This window comes from Psammomys obesus, unplaced genomic scaffold (genome assembly GCF_907164565.1).
Source record: "Psammomys obesus unplaced genomic scaffold, mPsaObe1.curated_primary_1811, whole genome shotgun sequence".
Taxonomy (NCBI): Eukaryota; Metazoa; Chordata; class Mammalia; order Rodentia; family Muridae; genus Psammomys; species Psammomys obesus.
In genome coordinates, this window is record NW_026585895.1 from 47,902,699 (window position 1) to 47,919,898 (window position 17,200).

The 17,200-nt window shown below is 51.5% G+C and overlaps 1 protein-coding gene and 1 long non-coding RNA gene across 6 annotated transcripts; one reads left to right on the forward strand and one right to left on the reverse strand.

Annotated features, from left to right (window-relative positions):
* Positions 1 to 1,869: 1,869 nt before the first annotated feature.
* Slc2a8 (solute carrier family 2 member 8) lies at positions 1,870 to 13,183 on the forward strand. Of its 5 annotated transcripts, XR_008719330.1 has the most exons (12): positions 1,870 to 1,975; positions 2,050 to 2,212; positions 2,364 to 2,570; positions 3,719 to 3,818; positions 5,907 to 6,106; positions 6,710 to 6,853; positions 6,995 to 7,103; positions 7,542 to 7,715; positions 8,079 to 8,224; positions 10,363 to 10,453; positions 11,854 to 12,048; positions 12,516 to 13,183. XR_008719330.1 is itself a non-coding variant. In XM_055600074.1 (11 exons), exons 1-11 carry the CDS (start codon positions 1,920 to 1,922, stop codon positions 11,973 to 11,975), a joined length of 1,512 nt encoding a protein of 503 aa, XP_055456049.1. In that variant the 5' UTR covers positions 1,870 to 1,919; the 3' UTR covers positions 11,976 to 13,183. The 5 variants fall into 5 exon arrangements, 4 of the variants coding, with proteins under 4 accessions (XP_055456049.1, XP_055456052.1, XP_055456051.1 ...); XM_055600074.1 differs by having other exon boundaries at positions 11,854 to 13,183; XM_055600077.1 differs by having other exon boundaries at positions 7,626 to 7,715; positions 11,854 to 13,183.
* Positions 13,184 to 13,204: 21 nt separating this feature from the next.
* LOC129671293 (uncharacterized) lies at positions 13,205 to 15,480 on the reverse strand. Its single transcript, XR_008719331.1, has 2 exons — positions 14,790 to 15,480; positions 13,205 to 13,666 (listed from the first exon to the last, which is right to left on the reverse strand). It is a non-coding gene; the product is annotated as an uncharacterized LOC129671293 (long non-coding RNA).
* Between the last annotated feature and the right edge of the window lie 1,720 nt (positions 15,481 to 17,200).

Sequence of the window (17,200 nt, forward strand, 5' to 3'; positions counted from 1 at the left end):
AGAGAAAGGGAGGAGGAAGGAGAGGAAGGGAGAGAGGGAGGGAAAGAAACAGAGAGAGGAGGGTATGAGAGATACAGAGGAGGCAAGAGAGGGACCTGGCCCACCAAGCTGGTGTTTCTTTGCTCATAAAACAAAAAGGAGTAAAGTTTCTCTAGCAACAATATCTTGGCAAATTAAGGAAAGGAGCCCACTGGCCAGTGGTTCATAAGTGCCCATGGCTCAGAAGTGTGGTGCAAAGCTGGGTTCACTGGGGCATCCCTTCTACGTAAACCATCTTCTGTGCCACTGGCTCAGGTACAAAGTACATGGTCCAAGTGCAATTGGCCCATGGCATTTACTCTGCAGACACCAAAAACCTACTGTCCAAAGGAGCTCACATCCATTGGGAAAGAAGAGCAAAGAGCAGGTGATTACAAAGCAGTGGAAGAATTTATCACCCAAGCATGAGACCTGTAGAAGCACAAACAGGTGGTTGCCAGCTTTGAAGGATAGTCTTGTGATCAAGATTGGAAAATGCTGGTTGCTACAGTTGGGTGACTGCAGTAATGTCAAACCATTGTCCCGACTGGTATTTGAATGCTTAGCCTGCCCACAACTCTAGAGATGGAGACGCCTAGGCACGGGGATGAAGTAGGTGCCTCTCACTTTGCAGAATTCCATCTGCACCACTGGAGCTGCCTGCCTACAAAGTGTTAGGCAGCAATTAAGCGGAAAGCAGTGGCGGCATACAACCACAGGGAGACTCGGGAAGGTAGAAAGATGAAGAAATAACACGAAGATGGTTCCAAGGCTTGGTATTATCCGTGGGGCAACCAGGGAGCGAGAAAACCACAAAGTTCCACTCTGTCCCACTTCTGGAATGCGGGACCTTGCCTGACAGGCTCCTCAGCATCTTGGGGTCCTAGATTTTGCAGCACTCATGATGAAAGCGAGCTGCCCCGAAAAGCACCAGGTCCCCCTCAGAAAGTCCAAGGAGAGGGACAGATGGCCCAAGACAGACTGCTTCGAGCCTTTTCGCCGCGAAGCTCTCTGAGGCAGAAGTCAAGGTTGAGGAGGAAAGGCTGACCATATTCCAGAGAACTGTAGGTAGTAAGGGTGGGAGGTCTGGTTCTAGCCCAAAGTGGCTTATCTTTGACCCGCTACTACCCTCCTTAGTGGAGGCTAGATTGAGGGAGAACTCCCCAAAAAATAAAAGTAAAAAATAAGGTCTGGAGGGGATGTCTCAATGCTTAGGAAAACTTGTTCCTGCAGAGGGCGTAGGTCCAGGTCTCAAGCACGCACTCACGTGGCGGCTCACAACAATCTCTAACTCCAGTTCCATAGGATCTGTTGACGCATTCTGACCTCCGCAAGCATCAGACACGCATGGAGCACACATATACACATGTAAGCAAAACACACAAGAACTTTGAAGTAAAAATAGAAAAATAAACACAAATGAAACCATCAAAACATGGGCCAGCTGATAAAGGAGCCCGCCCCAGGCCTGACCTCCTTCAATCGGGAGGATCCACATGGTGGGAGAAGAAAGCTCGGGAAAGCTTACTCCTGACCTGCACAGGCGTGCCGTCACCTCCGCCCCCATAGATGTGAAGGAGAAAGGAAACACACACAGACACAATGCACTCCTGAAACATCCAAACAAACTTCTCCATCCTCATTGGCTAATTCACTCCTAGTCCCGGAGGACCAGCCTTCAGGCTCAACCCACACTCCAATTGGACAATCATACCTGCAAACCTGTACCTGGGTCGCGGGGCGTAGTTCGAATCCAGTGAGTTTTGCAACCGGCTCTGTGCGTCCATTGGTCAGCGCTGACTGGGGGCGGGTTCTAGCGTCCCATTGGTCACTCCTGCCGCGGAGGCGGCGCTCGCCCGAGCCACGACAGTTCGCGGGTCCCGGACTCGGCTGCTGCCGACATGTCGCCCGAGGACCCCCAGGAAACGCAGCCGCTGTTGCGGCCACCGGGAGCTAGGTGCGGACTCCGGGGGACGGCGGCCTCTCCCTCACGCCCGGCCACGCCGCTCACGCCCCGCCTTGTACCCGCAGCGCTCCCCGCGGCCGCCAGGTCTTCGTCGCCGCCTTCGCCGCCGCCCTGGGCCCGCTCAGCTTCGGCTTCGCACTCGGTTACAGCTCCCCCGCCATCCCCAGCCTGCGGAAAACCGCGCCCCCCGCCCTGCGCCTCGGAGACGATGCGGCCTCCTGGTTCGGGGTGAGCCCGCGGGGGAGCCCCGAGTCCCCACTCACCGCCGCACCCCAGGGTCGTCCTCATTCTCTTTCCTCTGAGGCCGCGGGCCGTGGGGTGGAGGGGTCAGGGCCCCTGGCCCTTGGTGGCCTCCTCCTCAGCCCGTCCGGGTCCCCAGGCTATCGTGACCCTGGGCGCTGCGGCAGGGGGCGTCCTGGGTGGCTGGCTCGTGGACCGTGTGGGACGCAAGCTGAGCCTCCTGCTCTGCGCCGTGCCCTTCGTGACCGGCTTTGCCATCATCACCGCGGCCCGGGACGTGTGGATGCTACTCGGGGGTCGCCTTCTCACCGGTTTGGCCTGTGGAGTCGCTTCACTGGTGGCACCGGTGAGTGCTTTGGGCCTCCTAGATGACCTTTGGCAGGCAGTGGGCAGCTAGGCAGCAGTTAAGCCATTCCTCACGGCCTGTATGCCCTTAGTTGTGCCTCTTTTAACTCTGTAAATGATGGTATCCCTACAGGCTTAGCAGTAATAACTAGAGTCCCCCTATTTTCTTGTTAACAAGGCGCTTCTGTTCCTGTTTGTTCCTGGGCTAGGCTGCTGGCTCCCGTCACTGCTCGCTGCCAGCCCCTAACACAAGGCTACATACTTTGCAGCTCACACACCTGGATCACTTACCTGGGCACAGGCCACCCTGTAAAATAAGGCTGAGTCCTGGGGGGGGGGGGTGTCCATTGCACAGGAAGCTACTTGTCCCAGGCGTGACGGTCTCTGCAAGGACTGACCCTGGTGACTGAGATCACCAGCAACACTTGCCACCCATCCCTCCTGCCCTCTGTGGCCTCGTACTCATTCCCCCTGCATCTGTTGGAAATGTGAAGGAGCTAGAGCAGAGGCTGCAGATCTGTAGATTTTGTTTTTAACTAGGCTAATCACGGGCATAAGGTATGGAATAGTTTAGAATATTCCATGGACATCCATGGAATATCCATGGTATGGATGATGCCTAGTGATCCCTGACCTTAGGAGAAGTGATGGCAGCCCCTGGTAGAATTAGACCGAACAAGGATGTTTTCAGTGTCCTGAATAGCACCTAGAGCTGACCAGCAAGGGAGGAAGGAGCCTTTCACTCTAACTCACATTTATGCATATTAAATGTGTAATGGGCTGTCCCTGGTGGCACATACCTGTAATCCCAGGATATGGGGGTTAAATACTTGAAGATCAGGAATTCATGGGTTATCCTCAGCTCATTAGAGGCCAGCCTGGGTGCCATGAAACTCTTTATCTCAAAAATAAAATAAAATGAGTATAAGGAATCTCTGTGCACTCCTCCCCTTGTTCACACATACACATACACACACACACACACACACACAGTAGCAGCGGCGGCGGCAGCATCAAACCATTACCCGCCATCCTCTTTTAAAACTTGCAGGAACTGGGGAAGGGTACTCTGCTGTACCGTAGTAGCTAGTACAGTTAGACCTTTCCGTTGAAAGGGCCAAGTAAAGTCTCACCTTAAACTACCAATAGGTGTATATCTCAGAAATTGCCTACCCAGCCGTCCGAGGACTGCTTGGCTCCTGCGTGCAGCTGATGGTTGTCACTGGCATCCTCTTGGCCTACGTGGCAGGTAGATTTGTGTACTGTCTTTTGATCCCCATTAATGGTGATGTGGCTTCTTTGGAAACTGGGGTTTGTCAAAGGAAGGAGTTTGCCTGGTGCTGCTGGCCAAGGTGCCAGGTTCTCAGTCACCCTCCTGGGAGCTTGGTGTGTGTGGCTCTGGTAATTGGGTGCCAGGGAGAACTAGAGCAGGTGGTTTCTTTGTCCCAGAAGCCCCCCGCACTGTGGAGGGACTCAGCAGAGGGTTCCAGTGCAAGGATGGGTGGGGTATGGAGAAGTGCTTTAGCTCAGTCGAACTGGAGTCTCAGCATGTTATCACTGGGTTCTCAGTCGGGAGAATGTTGCATGATATGAGGGGCAGAGCTTCCCAGATATGAGGGGCAGAGCTGGTGGCCTGAGGCGGTTTCAGAAAGTGGCTCCTCATCAGGGCTGGGTGGGAACACAGCCTTCACCTGCTGCGTCTCGCTGCCCCTGAGAGCCCCAGTTCCCCACCGCTAAGTCTCCAGGGCTGTTAGGGCCAGGAGATAAATAGCATATGAAAAGTCCTGATAGCACATCCCCAATGAGAATTGTTGAAAGATGGCTTAAGAGCCATAGGGTGGGGGTCAGGAGCGCTGGCAGGCTTAACCTAGCCTTCAGTATTGTCATCCTGGCTCTTCGGTGTCTTCCTAGCCGTCTGGCTGCCTTAGGAGTCCTGCAGCAATCAGAGCCCCTACAGGGCACAGATGTTGACACTGTGGTGTGGAGACGGCAGTGCCCATCAACCCCAGGGTTAACCTCCAATGCATCTTCATCACACTGCCTTGCATTGGTCCTGCTGTGTCCTTTTGACCCACTGGTATGAATTAACTGTGATCGCAAAAAAGTGACATGGTGGGAACAATAACACCTCAGTCAGTAGACTCTGAGGAACAGCTATAAGCTACCTCATTGCTAAAGCAAACCAACCCCTGCAGGCTGACCTCTGACCTCCTATGAGTGCTGTACCACGCACTCACAGATTCTCTGTCTCATTTACTTTTCTATTCCTGTGGCAAAACACCATGATCAAGGTAACTTATAAAAGTAAACATTTAATTTGGGGCTTGTAGTTCCAGAAAATATGTGACCATCATGGTAGGGAGCGGGCAGCAGGCAGGTAGGCATGGCGCTGGAGCAGTAGCTGAGAGCTCACATCTCTCCGTCCACAAACACTCAGCAGAGAGCTAACTGGGAACTGCAAGGACTTTTTCCAGTGACACACCTCCTCCAATAAGGCCACACCTCCCCAAACAGTTCCACCAACTGGGGACCAGGTATTCAAACACGTGAGCGTGTGAGGGCCATTCACATTTATACCGCCACACACAAAATAGTTGAAGAATGGAATAAAATTTAAAGGATAAAATTACGATAAAAGTATGATGTAAGGCTTGGGAAATATTTTCACAGGTAGAAAGGCTTGCTGCCCAAGCATGAGGACCTGAGTTCAAATCCCCATTACCCCCACAAAAAGCTAAGTGTGGTCATGAGTTCCTGTAACTCCAGTGCTGGAGTTGGGTAGAGACAGGAGGATGCTGGGGCCTGCTGACCACCAGCCTAGCGGCAGATTCCGTGAAACATCCCTGTCTAGGGAATAAGGCCGACGGCGATAGGACACTTTCCTCTCTGGCTTCCACACTCATGCACGGGTGCATACACACACAAATAAATTAAAAAGTACTTTAAAATATAATGTAGTAAGTACATCAAAGCAATAGTAGTCCTTTCTAACTGTTGACAAGTATTTTGCAGTGTCCATGCCTTGACATGACTGAGGGTCTAGCGTTTGATTTACACCAGCACCTCCACCACAGTGCACTGCGATATGTTACCCTGGTTACCAGACATGGTTTGGCAGTGGGCATCTTTCAACTGTTTGACATCATATGTGCAGTCCATCTGTATTTCCCTTAGAAGATGTCCCCTAATGATGTCCTGATGGAACAGTCCTGGTAGCAACAGTTTCCCCTTTAACCAACAGAGGCAGAGGCAGTGAGGTGCCCACCATTGGAGTGAGTCTTGGGGCTTGCAGGGGGCCTAGGCTGCCTCACTCTGGCCCTGACATCTGCCTTTGTAGGCTGGGTCCTAGAGTGGCGCTGGCTGGCCGTGCTGGGCTGTGTGGCCCCCACCCTCATGCTGCTGCTCATGTGCTGCATGCCAGAGACCCCACACTTCCTCCTGACTCGACACCAGCACCAGGAGGCCATGGCTGCCCTGCGGTTCCTGTGGGGCTCTGAGGAGGGCTGGGAAGAGCCCCCGGTTCGGGCTGAGCACCAGGTGAGAGGCTGAGACCATAGCCTGTTCCCCAGACCACACACCTGAGTGGCAGAACCCCTCCACCCTCAATGAGGACCAGTGCTGTCCTGTCTGAGCAGGTGGGGCCCAGCTGGAGCCCCACTTCATTCCTACTGTCCGCACAAGTGAAAAGACAGGCCTGGGAGGGGAAATGGGTGAGGGCTTAGAGTTAATGGAAACCCCAGGCAGGGGTCTCCGGAGTCAGTAGCGTGCAGGTCTTTGCAGCTGTGCGGCCTGGCAGTCTTTGAGCCTTGGTGCCTTCATGTACAGCTAGTCCTCGCCATCACTCAGCAGTGCTGAGATCTGTGCAGATGGCAGGCACTCGGCTTCACCCGCCTGGAGGTGAGCCCTGAAGTCACAGAAGTGTTTGGCTCTCGGGGAACAGGACTCTTTGTCCAGGCGCTGGAGTGTGCAGCCTCCCAGCACTCGCCTCCTACATAAGGAGGCCGCAGGGGCCCGTCTGCACGCTCAGAGCCACAGGTGGGGTGGGGACAGCAAGCCGAGGCTCAACCTTCCCTGTAGGCTTCTGGTCTCAGAGAAGGGTCCTCAGGTCGAGAGAGCACTGACAGGCCGTCTCTGTGACAGGGCTTCCAGCTGGCTCTGGTGAGGCGCCCTGGTGTCTACAAGCCCCTCATCATCGGCATTTCACTCATGGCCTTCCAGCAGCTGTCAGGGGTCAATGCCATCATGTTCTATGCCAACACCATCTTTGAGGAGGCCAAGTTCAAGGTAAGAGGCTTCTCCCCAGCTTGCCTCCTCGTGCCACATGCAGGATTAGCCTCCTGGAGCCTAGGGCTTTATGACCCAGCTCAGAGCCAGGGAGGGAAGGACTTGTCTCTCTCTAGCGGACCAGCTTCTTCCCTCCCCCAGGACGGCAGCCTGGCCTCCGTCACTGTGAGCATCATCCAAGTCCTGTTCACTGCCGTGGCGGCCCTCATCATGGACAGAGCAGGACGGAGGCTGCTTCTGGCCTTGTCGGGTAAGGCCTGGCGGAGAGGGCTCAACCTCCCTGGCTCACATGGGGAGACAGGGCCAGGGAGGTGGTATAACTGGTTCTTTTGAGCAAGTGATCGTCTGTCCCAAAGCCTCCGTTTCCCACTCTAAAATGGGGAAAGGGCTGCAGCTTTGAACCTGTGGTGCCCATTGGCGAGCTGTGACTGGCACTGTGGGTGTGAGATTGAACACTGCCACTGTGGGTGTGGGGTTGAGCGTCGTTGTTGCTATTCCTTCCCGTGCAGGTGGGAGACTGCTTGGGAACTTCCCAGCATTTGCTGAGGTCTGAGGTCCAAAGCTGGGTAGGAGTGCTGGCCAGTATGGGGCTTCCATGGCCTGCTGAGCCTGGCCTGCCTCTCTCAGAGCCACACTGAGATGCTGCCATGTCCCCAGCGTCCTGTGTAGCCTGAGCCCTTGCCTTCAGGTGTGATCATGGTATTCAGCATGAGTGCCTTTGGTACCTACTTCAAGCTGATCCAGAGTGGCCCCAGCAACTCCTCCCATGTAGGCCTCCTGGAGCCCATCTCGGCGGAGCCTGCTGATATCCATGTGGGGCTGGCCTGGCTGGCGATAGGCAGCATGTGCCTCTTCATTGCTGGTAAGAAGGGATTCAAGAGCAGCTGCATGAGGGTTGCTGTCCCACCATGCCACGTTCTATAGCACTCAGCTCAAGTCTAGTCCTAGATGGGGAAAGTCAACCCATCTGCCCCAAGGAGCATGACTTCTGTGCATATGGTTCTGACCATGTGCAGGGGACTGAGCTAAATCCTTTCACATCATCTCCATGGCAGCTTGCAAGCAGGTCCCGTCCTTGTCCTGATGCCTAAAATGGAAGGGACAGGCCCAAGGCCCCCCCAAAGGGCTGAGAGCTGGTAGAACCCCCAAGGCCTACAGGCTACGAAACAAGACAGTGGGGGAGCCCCGCCTGTGTGCTAAATATAGCACTGCTTCGCTCCCACAGGCTTTGCAGTGGGCTGGGGACCCATCCCCTGGCTCCTCATGTCCGAGATCTTCCCTCTGCATGTCAAGGGTGTGGCTACCGGTATCTGTGTCCTCACCAACTGGTTCATGGCCTTTCTGGTGACGAAAGAGTTCAGCAGCGTCATGGTGAGTGCAGGTCCATGCTTTCCCCTTACATTGTCAGCAAAGGCATGACTCGAAACTACTTTCATTGTCCATGACCTCGAATATAGGCTGAGGTCCTCTCATGCCTGGGACACTGCCATCTCAGGGGTGACATGGAGCCAGGGGCTAGACAAAACAAAGGGTCTAGTCTGTGATCCCCTATTGGGGTGAGGATACATCTTCTTCCTAGGTCGAAGGTCAGTTCCATTTAACACTTCATTTCCCTCAAGTTAGCCGATGCCGATGTGTCTCATGCCTGCTGGAGAGGCTCCCAGCCACTAGAGAGGCTCTGGTGCAGATGAGTATGCCATCTGTCCAGTTACTGGTGCCCTCCAGATCTCCTGGCATCTGCCATGCTCAAGCCTGTTCATGCAGAAATGGCAACAACTGAGTTGAACAGGGTCCATTTCATGATAAGACAGTGGGTGGCATGGACTCCCAGCTAGCCAGACACACTGAGGCAGATGGGATGCCAAGGAAGCCCAGAGGAAGGCAAGCAGAGGAGCACCATGGAATGTGGGAGGGGCAGACAGCAAAGGGCCTGGGGAGAGAGGCTCAGAAAGCTGTGACCCAGGGGAGTACCCCGTTGAGGCTGCAAGAAGAGCTTGGAGAAGGAACTGAGGAGTGGAGACTTTGCAGGGTCACAGACTCCTACCCCATCACTCCACCCTCTCCCAGAGCGACTGCTACCCTTTCTCATCACACAGAGAACTCACAGCACTGGGACACTGGGACACTGGAGGCTAAAGATGTAGAGTAATGGAGAGGAGTGATGCCAGAAAGCCCCAGAAACCCAGCTCTCCCTTGACATTTCTAATCTCGGGGCAGACACTGCATTACCATGAGTCTCCCAGGCACACATCACCTTGGATGGTGGTCAGTTACCCCCACATCTGGGTTCCAGGGACCTGCGAGGCCTGGCAGGGCAGGCTGTAGTCGGGGGGCTCCTGGGGCCTTCTGACTTCTGGCTACTCCACACATGCCTTTCCCCCTTCTCCAGGAGATCCTCAGGCCCTATGGTGCCTTCTGGCTCACCGCTGCCTTCTGCATCCTCAGTGTCCTTTTCACTTTGACCTTTGTCCCTGAGACTAAAGGCAGGACTCTGGAACAAATCACAGCCCATTTTGAGAGACGATGACAACCCCTTTCTGTGACTGGCAGCCCTGAGATGGGTTTGCTTTGGGTTTCAGGAGTGGATAAGCCTGTTGCCAAGCCACACCCCCAGTTTGAGCCGGGAGCCCCAAACCCTGACTCCTCAGGCCTCTGGATCCTCCTTGTCCAGATCTCAAACCCGACCCACACCATGAGGTTCACCAGATTCTGGGTCTAGTCTCTGCAGCCTTCTTTAGTCCTAAAGCTCACGAGGCTGAAGCAACCTGGAGGCTCCTGACTCCTGTTTTCTGGCTGAAGGTCTCGGGGGCGCTGGGCCCTAAGCAGCTACCTGTGCCTCACACTAGACTGTGGGATCAGAAAGGAACTTAGCCACATAAAGGTTGGTCCCAGAAACAAGGTCGTGACCTCTTTATGTGAGCCCAGGTGGAGAAGAGAATGTTCTAGTCAAGTGAACCCTCAGCCCTGCCTGGAGAGCCTGTGGATTCACCTTGGGGTGAGCCAGCTTATTCATCACAGGCAGGTTCTTTCCAGCTCTTTCCTGGGCTCAGCATCCTGGGTCATTGGCCACCAAGTCTTGTTAAGTTTCAGAAAATAAAATACCTCTTTCTGCTCAACTTTAATGCAGCCAGAAGTCTTTTGCAGGTCGTTTGTATCATGATCAGTACATACTCACTGGAGTAAATTAGAGGACAGATACATTAACATGATTCGTCCAGCAGCCAGACATCTGCTAGGTACTTGCATGAAAAAGCTGCCCCTTCCCAGAGGTAGCCCCAAGACTGTGGCTCCGTAACAAGCCCTCACCCCCATACCCACTTTCACTGTCTGTTATTTGTCTTTGCCTTAGTGAAGACAATAGTAAGACTGGACTTTTTTTTTCCCCCTCAGGAAACATTGTAATCCCCACCAGCCTTCTAAACAGTCTGTCTTTGCACTATGTTAGCTGTTGGTGGAATTCATTTGAGGCATTTGTTTGTTTGTTTGTTTGTTTGTTTGTTTGAGACAAGGTCTCACTGTGTAGCCTTGACTCTCTTGGAATTCACTATATAGGACAGGCTGTCCTAGAACTCAACAGAGATCCTCCTGCTGGGATTAAAGGTATGTGCCATCGTGCCTGGCTGGGTTTTTTTTTTTTTTTTTTTTTAATATGTAACCCAGGCTAGCCTAAATTGTATTAATGTATCCCAGGTTGGCCTGGAACATACTGCAATCCTTCTGCCTCAGTTCCCTTAAGTGTCATTCTGTCTTTCTAGCCAACTTGAGAAGCTGTGGTCCTAGGTTTTCAATCTGCGAACTGTTGGGTTAATCCAAGTATTTCTTGCTCGTTGGAGCCCATTTAATTTTCTGAAACCTTCACAGAGTGACCACCTTTCAGGATCACAGAAGTTTCTCTCAGGCAGGTGTGAAGGAGATAGTCTGTCCCCGAATGCCTTGAAAGGCTTTATTTCACCGCCACTGTGTTTTTGCTTTTCCATTGCTGGCGACTGAGCACAAAGCCAGGTGCACGCTGGCCAGCCAAACACTCTAGCACCATGCTGCGCCTCCCAGCCATCTGCTGTCATTTGTTTTCTGTTTTTTATTTTTGTGTGTGGGTGTACTATATATGTGAACATGTGTGATCGTGTGTGTGTGTGTGTGTGTGTGTGTGTGTGTGTGTGTGTGTACACCAGATAGTGATTCTGTATCTCCCTTAGTTGCTCCACCTTTTTATAGACTTAATTGTGTGTGTGATTGAGGACATATCTGGCCCACAGAGGCCAGAAGCATTTGATCCTCTAGGGGTTGGGTTACAGGCACTTGTAAGCTGCCTGATTACGGGCAGTGAATAGAGCTCTGGTGTCCTCTGCAAGCGCAGTCTAGGTTGAATCATCTCTCCAGCCTACCCCCTGAACTCTTGAGGCAGGGTCTCTCAGCAAGCCCCGGGGGCCTAGTGTCTACCCCTCCCCCCAGGCACAGCTGCCATGCCCAGCTTTTCAAGTTGAATTTTCTTTATTCTGTGGGACTGCATGATCCATAGCACACAAGTAGAAGTCAGAACAGCTTGCAGGAGTTGGTTTTTTCCTTCCATGACGTGGGTCCTGGGTCCTGGTCCCCATCAAGTCGTCTCACCAGCCCTCTTGCCTAGCTTTCTGAGCATGCTGAGATCTCAATTGAGGTCCTCATACATCTCCCCAGCCCCTTTTTTTTTTTTTAATTACATGTTTGTTTACTTTTTTACATTTATTTATTGGGAGGCACTTTTGTCATAGCTCATCTGTGGAGATCAGAAGACAGCTTTGGCCCCCCGGGGTTGAACTCAAATTTCCAGGCTTCAAAGCTTTTACCCTCTGAGTCATTTTTCAACCCCATGATGACCACTGTAGCTGATGGAAACTGTGTTGCCAGTTAACCCTGTGGGTGGAACACTGTTGTAGCCTTCACAATCTCAAGTTGGACAAAAAAGTGTATACTTGTAAATCTGCTTTTGCTTATGACTTTTTTTTTTTTTTTAATTTTAGGGACAGTCTCACTCTGTAGTCCATCTCCTATCTCTCTGATTCTTCTGCCCCAGCCCTTGACTTCCCCCCCCCCCCTTCTTGTTCTGTCACGTTGCCACTCCCCCACTGTCTGGACTGTTTAGTGGACACTGTTCTCCCTGGCTTGATGCTTTTCTCTCAGTTTTTCATTGAAGATTCTCAGGGGAGGACACTGAGGTAAGTTCTTGCTCTGCAGCAGCCCAGGCCAACCTAAAACTCAGTGTATTGAGTGCTGCAATTCCATGTATGCAACGCCACACCCACTTTCACTGACACCTTTTTGTGTCTTTGCTGTGTGTTCTGGATTTGTGGATTCCAGTCTTTTTTTTTTTAAAGATTTATTTATGCATATTAGTGTTGTATTTGCATGTATGCCTTCAGGATAGGAGAGAGCCTCAGACTGCATTCCATTATAGATGGTTGTGAGCCACCATGTGGTTCCTGGGAATTGAACCTGGGTCCTCTGGAAGAGCAGCCAGTGCTCTTAACCTGTGAGCCATCTCTCCATCCCCTGTGCTCTGGGTTTGTTTTTTTACTTTATCTTCTACAAATATTTTTGCTTTGCCAGTCATGCTTTAAAGCAATTTTAATTTCTTAAGGATATTTTAATTTATTAAGGATTATGAGAACACACTCTCTCGTAGTGAAGGATCTTGAGCAGAATCACAGCTTTTGTGGGGTGACATATTCTTCTGTGTCACTGAAGCTGAGTGAGCTGTTGGGTGTTGTGGCCCAGGTCTTCTGTGTGAGGCCCAGAGAAACAAAAGCCACGGAGACAGGATGTACAAAGAGTTATTGCACGGGGCTGATAAGGCCTGAGAACTGCAGAGTGAGTCAGCAAGCTGGTGGCCCAGGACTGCTGACAGTGTGACACCAGCCCAAAGACAAGCACGAGATTCAGGAAATGGCCGTGCTGCTGCTGACCGATGACCATACCCAGCTTTTAGATGTGGGACCTGGGGTCCAAACTCAGGTCCCGAGGCTTGCAGAGCAAGGCTTTTATACTGACTGAGCCATCTCTCCAGCCCTTACTTTCTCTTACTCTCTATGTCTTCTTAGCATTTTATGCCATTTAAAGGGATGGATGCCTTTTCTGTCTTTTCTAAGGATATACACTTCCACCATTTGAAAATCAGATTGATCTGTAATCCCAGCACTCCAGGAGGCAGAGGCAGGTGGATCTCTGAATGTGAGGTCAGCCTGTTTTACAAACGAAGTCCAGGACAGCCAAGGCTACCCAGAGAAACCCTGTCTTGAAAAACCAAAAAAGAAAATAAAAAATCAGATTGATTGAGGCATTATTTACATAAACAGAATCAAACAAGTATAAGTATAAATTGTAATGATTTATAGCAAACATGAGCCACCACCACACTCAAGGGACAGGACCCATCATCACACTTTCACATCCCTGCAGACCTTCGTCACCTCCTTCGTCTATGGTTCTAGAAGCCAGTGCCCTGTGCTCTCTGCCATGCTTTTCGTAGAGTTTTATAAAGACGTAATCACATAGTTCAAGGCCTGTATGCCTGGCTTCTTTAATGCAGCACAGCACTTTTTGGACTCACGTGGTTAGGAGCATCAACAATTCACTTCCTTATTGTCACTGGAAAATGAGCTATTTCCAGTTTGGGGCTATTATCGGCTACACTTCTGCAGACATATCTTCTGTGTGGAGTGGAACTGCTGGGCTAGTTTATTTTAGAAGCTGCTTCAACTTTCCAAAGTTGAACTGTTTTCCATCCCACTTTCAGTGCCTGAGTTCCGGCAGCTCCATGTACATGATGTTTATTTCCTGTAATAAGTAAAGCAAGCTGTAGATCTTCACTTTCGAAAGCTGTCTTCTATTTTCCTCCTCTAAGGGGTTGATCTGGTTATCTTGGCCGATCTCAAACAACTGACTTCTCTGGTGTCTTTTCCATGCTTATGCTTAGGGTTGGAGAACCACAAGCTACATTACAGTACCTGGCGTAAGTCTCCCATCTCACACACACACCTCCCTGATGCATTATAGATTTGTTTTTATCTACATATTTCCAGTGCCATTCAGTGGGATTTTTCACAGAAGAAATGGAGATAAGTGTGCCAGTTCGGTAATTACCATGCTGACTTGATTCCTGGCAAACAGAGATGCTCAGATAGTTACTGGGTGTAGAATTATCCCATTGGATAGCCATATCAGTACTTAAGTAAACCCTCTCTTAGGGTTAATTAGAACTTAATTCCGTAGTCTACATTTAGGTTGTTTCTAGTGTCCTGCCTATTGAGAATTTAGGTGTCATACGTAGATTCATAAAAAGAAACAGGAGAGACTGACAACAGATGGAGCTCAGAAGGGGAGAGGGCGATAGGTAGAGATGGATGGCGAAGCAAAGAGACACTAGGAAGGAACGAGAGGTGAGGGGATTTGAGGGTGAGGGTGTACATGAAGAAGGTAACAGTACATCAAGAGTACACCTTCACAAGACGAAACCTGACAGGTGTGGCTGCTGGTCGGTAAGATGCAGTTAGAGCAGCCCATCCATCCTGATAAGCTACACCTGGTTGTGTATGAGAAGACCCTCCCCTTCATTGCCAAGGCAGTTCTCAGGGAGTCAGCAGCAAAGGCCATGCAATAGCAATAGTCCCTCAAACTGACACAGAGGTGGTTATGACTAGGGAAGCTATTGGCTGGACACACCAGGCCACAGGGGCTGAGGCAAACGGCCTGCCCACCCCACTGTCTGCTCAGACCACCCATTCTCAGCCACAGAAGACTGGCCCTTGCAAAGGATGACTGTGGCTTAGCCACATTATCCAACCTCTGCCGGCGGACCAGTGAAAGACTAGAAGGCAGGCAGAAGGTCAGGCCCATAGGCCAACAGAGAGGTGATTAAACCTGTAAGCAATATGTCCTTGTGACTTCAAACCATACTCACTGTAATCTGGGGGCAGGAGCCGGGCAGCATGGGGAAAGGGCTAAGTCGAGTATGCTTGACTCGAATTCCAGTGACTACTCACTGCCTGTGTGACCTGGACCAGGTCGCTTAACCTCTCTGGGCCAGTTATTCATCTTTAAATGGCATGGTGTTGAGGTATGTAAAGTACTTGGAACTGAGGATGGCAGAGTTAAGTGCTAGGTCCACAGCAGCTGTTGGTGAGGGGTGACAGGACAAAGTGTGAAGCATCAGGGATGTATCATAAGTGGACATTTGAAAGACAGTTTTCAAGGAAGGTCTTCACTCTATAAACCAGGCTGGCCTTGAACTCTCAATCTTTAGTTTCCCCAGTGCTGGGATTCCAGATACATACTACCAAGCCTGGCTGAAGTTTGAAACATCGAAAACCTTTTCTCCTGGTTTAGTCTCCACCCTGCTTCTCAGTGTACTGATTTCTACCACCACCCACTTCAAAATGCCAGTGCTTTGTGGATCGTTACAGTCCATCAGGCCTCCTTAGTCTCCGGAGCCTTCCCATCAGTGTTAATTCTGACAGGCCAAGAGCCAGCTCCAGCAGACAGTCGTGTATCTGCCCCCAGGAGTCCAGGGGTCAGCACACGGAGAGGGGCAGGTAGGTATCCTCAGAAGGGAGGTACAGCAGGCACAGCTCTATTCAGCCCAGGAGAGAAATCTGCACCACCCACAACTATCAACTACTTCTTACCACATCCACACTACCATTATTCCCAGGATAATGGGCAAATCCTGGTTTCTGAAAAGCGCAGGAGTGCCCGCTAAGTAGCCATGTGAGGAATGACATCACCTGACGCCTGAAGCGCTCTGCTACCTCCCGGCGGCCAAAAGTGAGATCACAGGACTGGAGGCAGAAAACCTGCTTAAGACCTGCGGCTCTCACAGGAGTTAACAAGATCACGCTAGGTGATTATGCTCTTTGGGCGTCCTCGATCCCAAGCAGTGAAAAACCTGACTCCCTAGGCCCCAGAGCTCATCCTGCCTGCTGATCAAGTCCGGTCAGCAGGGCGGGGTGAGCTCCAGGCTGCTTTCCTCTGCGGGAGTTTTCTTCCTTTCTCTCCCGGACCACGCTCCACCACCAACTTGCTTGAGAAGTTAATTCCCAACTTGAGTGGGAAGAAACGTCAAATGTTCTCCGAGAAAGTCCACTGAAACATCATTGAATATCGGCGCCCACTGCCAAGATAAGCATCCTTCCCGGCATCCCTGGCGGCCTGGTCACTCCCTGTCCGAGGTTCCACATCCGGATCCTAGTGAGACTTGAAAGATAAGGGGCTCTGAGATCAAGGGCAGGCATGAGGGGGCTTCTCTGTAAGACACACCCCACGAAACAACGAGGGCGACCTTCCCGGCGGAAGGAAGAGCCTGCAGAGGAGGATACCTGCGCAGTGTGTCGCCAGAGGAGGATACATGCGCAGCGTGTCGGAAGTGGGTTTCGGTGTGCGAACTGGGCATAGCCGGAAGTGGCGCAGTTCTGGCGCGCCGGCCTGCCGCGGGGTGAGGCCGCCCTTGAGGGTGAGGGACGCAGAGGTCCCCGAAGCTGCTTGGAAGCGCCTATGTCGGCTGTGCAGGACGGGCGAGAAGAGGCGGAAAGCTGTGTAGTTGTTCCAATCCGTCCATTTACCGGAAGTCCCAAACAGAAAGTTTCCACACGCGTTCTCTAGGCGGTCCGAGCCAAGAGCTGTGGGATCTGAGGAGTTCGAAGACCTCTGGCCCCAGTGGTCTACGCGTAATCTGCCTGTTATCCAGTGCCCCTCTGTAAGCAGCCCAGACCCTTCTGACTGAGGGACCAAGAGTCTAACCCTGGGTTTCTTTGTGGAAAACAGATCTGAGCTACTCCTCCTGCCTCTAAGAACTGCAACCGAAGTGAAATAGCGTTTGAAGGCACTGGAGTACAGATGTGTGCCTATCCTCCCTGCATCACAAAGACTACAGTGGGGCTAGGGGCACATCAGCAGGTCTATGCTAAAACTTGTGTTCAGTCCTTACTCTTCTCTCCAGGCTGTTACATCTCCATCACCTGGAAGAAAAACTTACCTATTAGTCACTCCTCAGACCTTACTCCATGTTCCAAGTTCTTCGAACCAAAAATCGGCTGTCTGGATTTACCGAGGTCATTTTACAATGATAAATTCACACATGACCTTTTAAGACTGTGTTCTCAGGGTTCAACCATGTTATGGCTTGTAGCTACATATCAGTCCTGTTTATAACTGATTATCCCTATATATCCCCCCTTATCTCCCGATAAGTGTGCATTTTAGCGTATCCACTTACAGGTCTTTATGAGCACTGCTGCAAGTATATATGCAAAGATTTTGGGCGACAATATTTAACATTATGTGTACACCCACACACTGAAGAGGGTGAATTCCCTG

What these genes read in the sequence shown, in the direction of transcription:
- Slc2a8 (XM_055600074.1), top strand. Translation starts at nt 1,920, where the DNA reads ATGTCGCCCGAGGACCCCCAGGAAACGCAGCCGCTGTTGCGGCCACCG. An exon ending in TTGCGGCCACCGGGAGCTAG is followed by an intron (nt 1,976 to 2,049) that starts GTGCGGACTCCG and finishes TTGTACCCGCAG; the next exon opens with CGCTCCCCGCGGCCGCCAGG. An exon ending in TCCTCCTGCTGGGATTAAAG is followed by an intron (nt 10,454 to 11,853) that starts GTATGTGCCATC and finishes TTTTAATTTTAG; the next exon opens with GGACAGTCTCACTCTGTAGT.